Genomic DNA, 5,043 nt, shown 5'->3' with positions numbered 1-5,043 from the left:
ATGATCACCGCCGTCCTGCCGTGCCTGGACGACACAGGCCGATAATTTTATAATATAGGTAACGCGTCTTATATGAGTGAGATTGCACGTGGTTAATTATATAATATTATAATGTATTATCATCACGTAGACTATAATGAAAAGAGCACAAAAGTATTCGTTCACTTCAATCATAATATAGCGGTGAAACCTTTTGCGGCAAATCACGCGTTATTTATTCTATCACCGGTGATATGACAGGGTAGTTGTGCGATTTTATATCATAATAATTTTTTACTTTTCATGTTTTGTTGGACATTTTACAAAACTGGTATTAAACACGTCGACGGGTGTGGCAAGTCAGGCGTTATCCGATTGGATCTCATTTCGCCTTTCATAACTGTCGGTGTTTCAACTTTCAATTACGTCCCTAAATCAGGTAAATCAAAAAAATAAGTCCATCATTTGTATTGGGCCAGTGTTAACGTATTTCAGTATTTGGCATGTGTGGTGTGGATATCTATTTAAACACGACAAGTCAAAATTGAATACCTTTAAGACTCTGAGCAATCCATTTAAATATACAACAATTTATTTATAAACAAATAAGCCATTAAAAAAAATAAATTGTATCCCGTTTAGAATTATATCTTGCAATTATTCCACTTGAGCCTATTCTTTTTTTGAAATAAATAAGCATCTTGACCAAATATTTAATAGCTATTATACATTATGTTTTAATACTAAATATTATAATGGTTTTTTTCATTATTATTTTTTAACAACACTGACACAGATAAATTATGGACTTTTTAAGTGTATAATTATATATTTGACTGATTTGTCTTCATAGGTACACATTTTTCAATCATAAAATATTCGACTGGTTGTACCTATACAATATAATAATCGTGATATATTGTGTACAATTGTTGGCTTAATTAAGTTTAATAATCTCATATCAATATAATTGTATATACTACACAGGCCTTCACGGCTTCATAGTATTTTAATTAGTGTAATTTAACGTTTTCCTTCTTTACAATAAAACGCAATCAGAACATAAAAAAGGGGGAAAACAATTTCGTTCACCTGATTTTGAGACGGAATCAACGGTCTCCGGGCAATTAACTCATTTGATTCTCGTGGTCCAAGTAATATATGCCTAATACCTATAGCACATTATATAACACTATATAATAATTTTTCACTATTATTATTTTTAGAATAATTCGATAGTTGATAGGCTAAGTGATTTAACTTTCAACTTTAACTAAATCAAGTTTTAACTGATAATGATAAGACATATTGTTTAAAAACACATTTTTTCAATTAACGTAAGCTTCAAATCATTTTTTCATCGTTAAATTCAAGCTAATTACATTTAAAAATAGTGTAACCCACAATAGAAACATATGGTCAAGTGATATAAGCCACAATGTATCCCACAATATTTGTAGTATGCAAATGTACAATTAATTTAATCCACCGTTTAAAATATTAATCCAGGTACAATATTACAACCTTCAACTTCTATCAACCTTCACCCATTAGCTACATTGTACTTACCATCATAACTCATAAGGTAAGACACAAAGATATGTCAGAGTAGATCCGTAGAGGTGTCAAATTAAAAAAAAATAGGAGAGGAAAGATTTTCATTTGATTTAAATAAGTATACCTATCGCATTGTATATATTTGATTTAAAAATCTTAACGCTTAAATAGTTTTATTATGGATTTTGTACGATGAACGAGTCAAAGTCAAGGTTGAACAAGTCCTGATTGAACCTTGGACACTCTGTTTGGATATGTCTTATTGTTCGCCTGATAACTGTAGGTCTCACACAGGGGTTCTCACATGAGTGTCGGAAGCTCTCTTCTTGTATTTCTTTTTTTTCGGAACATTGAAAACCACGCTCTAATAGTGATAACTGCAATACATTGCAGGGCCGGGTCATATCATCGTCCCGGGTTATCGTCACACGATGACCGCCACAGCACCGCTTTATGGGCCACTGCGGGCATGCGGCTACGCGTTGGGCGTGTTCCCTTACATGGTATCGCAGTCAGCACCGCACAGATTTCGCCTGCACTGGTTCGGCGCCGCGCTGAAAGCCGTTCACGTGATTCTGTTCTGGTCGGCCGCCGCAATCGTTGTCGAGGAGCTGTACCGAATGCACCCGAGCAGCGCCGATGACCATAACCGGCAGGCGCTCGACAAGAAACTGGCCACCACGTCACCAGTGAAGGTCTACGAGCTTTACGTGTATATGACGTTCACCACGTCCGCGACGGCCGCCCTGTGCCAAGTGCACATGTTGCAGCCGTCCGTCGTGGCGCTGGTCGGCGAATGTCTGCTCCAGCCGCGCGTCCACCATGGAGGCGGCCGTGTCTGGCCACCGTTCAAGGCTTTCACCATAGTCGTGTTCGTCGTCTATGAGTTAGGAATTTACTTCGTTCTGTCCACGTCGAGGTAGGAGTCGATTGGTCAGCATATATTAATATAGTTATTATATTGATTTTAGAGCTACGGGAAACGTGATATATATGTATTAAAATATAATTTTGTTCCTTTAGTTCAAGTACATAATTGGTTATCAGCAGAGTAGGGCATTATTCGAATATATTTTTATTTAAAAAACCATCAAAAAACGATTTTAGAGATTGACAAAATTTCAAAGTGAAGGTGTTAAATTAAGGACAATCTGTTAAACATTTTCTAGTGAAGTTTTTAGAATAATTTAAATAATTTACCAATATAGTATTAAAACAAAAAAAACTTTTAACTTATGTTGTCCACCTTTGGTAAGTATAGAGTACCAACATTAGTGCTTACTATAGGGCTAAAAATATGTTTCATACGAATGGGGTTTTTTGGTTGATAAGATTTATTGTTGATATGTTACACTTAGGTAAGCTTACACGTTATTAAAACAGCATAGATTATAATATGTTATACGACATCAACAGTTTTTCATTTTTCATCCCATTAATCAATCCTAAATTAATCAACCTCGAAGATATTATTTAAATATTATATACCTACTGTTAACTGTTAAGTGATAAATACTTTGTATTAGCACAGTGAGTAGATACGTTTTGTAGACAATTCACAATAAACGATATGATAATTTGATTTTTTTTCTTATATATCATTGTATATTTGCATAATATGATCTAAGATATTTTTTATCATTGTTATGTTTAATAATAGCAGGTATTACTGTATCAGTAAACATAACTGACTTTCCAAAAAAAAAATGTCGTTCGTATATTATATTACAAGTTGCATGCTATACTCTAGATATTCTTCCACTGCAAGGACAATTAAGTAATCATAGATAGTATGTTTTCAGATATAGTGCAGTGAAAAAATATCGAATACCTACCTAGCATGTTATATTTCGTTAGGAATTCAGTTTTTAAAAATTATAAATGCATTTCGTTCTGAGTTTCTCCCGACTGCTGCAGGTTCAATCACCGGTACTTCATCTGCCTGTTCTCGTTCCTGTCCAACATCGATTGCATCATGGTCGAACAGTTTTTCTACGTCACGTGCCTGACACTGTGCGTCCGGCTGAAACGGATCCACGAGGACGTACAGGACCTGGTCCACAAGGCCGAACACCCACGGTGGAGGTGCTGGGCGAGCCCCGCGGCCGAAAATCTTACTCACTTGGGCATACCGGCGTTCGGCACATCGGACATCCGGCGATTGAGGTCCGCGCACATGAGGGCCACGGAGACGTTTTCACGCGTCAACCGCGCATTTCAACTGCCACTGCTGCTGAACATGATCGACAGCGTGTGCCGCATCGTGTTCTACACGTCTGAGGTGACGTATCACTTGACCTACGTCATATGGGACAAACGCGCAACGATAACGTACTCGAACACCGTCCTGTACTCGGGCTATTGGGGTATGCGAATCGTCCGGTTGTGGTACCTACACTCGTGCGAGTATTATATCACAAAAATGGTGAGGTTTGCGCACAACGCCTATATATTTCACTTTATAATGCATGCCGCTTACCTACATAAAAAAAATAAAAATCATAAATCTTGCCATATATTTACTAAATAGATGAGTGTAACGGGACGATTTGATACAATGCTTAAATCCATAAAAATAAAAATGAGATCAGTAATGGATTTTGCTTAAAAATGCTTGTTTTTCCTTAATTTTTATATTGTTTTTCCTGGCGCTTCAGAAAACTACTGAAAAATTTTTACCTACGACCAAAGTACCAACTAGATTCACTTTCCTATCAGAAAAAATACTGCCGATGAAAATCTAAGCACTTTTACTGTCCTAAAAGGTGATGACAAACACAAAAAAAATTTACATTATTATAAAATCAATACATTCATCGCATCGCTATACCTACGACATGTGTATAATAATATCCTAAATCTCTGACGATTTAACATATTTCAGACACGCCGTGTAACCTATAATCACGTTAGAATTTTAGTTTGTACTAAATTTAATTAACTTTTACATATGACATTTATTTAAGAGTAATGTGGTTAACCGTGACTATTAAATATAATTATTTTAAACATTATATAGATTATACCTATACGGATTTCATTGAGCTGGCTTACATTAACACTAAATCCAGTCACTAGCAGGAGATTAATGCCCGAGGTATTCACTTTTAAGTTTTTAAAGCAAAATAATTAAAATATAATTTATTTTTAAGTTTAATAAAAGTTTAATAAGTTAAACTCAATTACAAGTTCTTACATTATATAAACATGGTATACTATAAATTAAATAAGTACCTTTTTTTTTAAAAGTTAATTTATTGAAAATTTCCAAAATAATGTTAACACGACTATTGAAATTTTGATAATCGGATTATAATATTATGTAAATATAGATAACATTGAATCTTATAATAATAATGTTGGTGCAGAATTTCAATATAATATTTTGTCACTGACTACCTGTAAAAAAGGTATGGGGAAAATAAGACTATGAAATAATTACAAAATTGTATTTGTTAAAAATTATTATATTATTATTATGATCAGCAATTATAATAATAATAATAT

General features: G+C 34.3%; 1 protein-coding gene across 1 annotated transcript; it reads left to right on the top strand.

The window, feature by feature from the left end:
• The first annotated feature begins 1,669 nt into the window (after positions 1–1,669).
• LOC115034262 lies at positions 1,670–4,746 on the top strand. The gene is made up of 3 exons (XM_029490492.1): positions 1,670–2,455; positions 3,454–3,961; positions 4,556–4,746. The coding sequence occupies exons 1-3, from the start codon at positions 1,968–1,970 to the stop codon at positions 4,667–4,669; spliced, it is 1,110 nt and encodes a 369-aa protein (XP_029346352.1). The 5' UTR covers positions 1,670–1,967; the 3' UTR covers positions 4,670–4,746.
• The last annotated feature ends 297 nt before the right edge of the window (positions 4,747–5,043 follow it).

The sequence above is a fragment of the Acyrthosiphon pisum genome, chromosome A2 (genome assembly GCF_005508785.2).
Source record: "Acyrthosiphon pisum isolate AL4f chromosome A2, pea_aphid_22Mar2018_4r6ur, whole genome shotgun sequence".
In the NCBI taxonomy this organism is placed as follows: domain Eukaryota; kingdom Metazoa; phylum Arthropoda; class Insecta; order Hemiptera; family Aphididae; genus Acyrthosiphon; species Acyrthosiphon pisum.
This window is presented reverse-complemented; position numbering and strand designations above follow the sequence as displayed.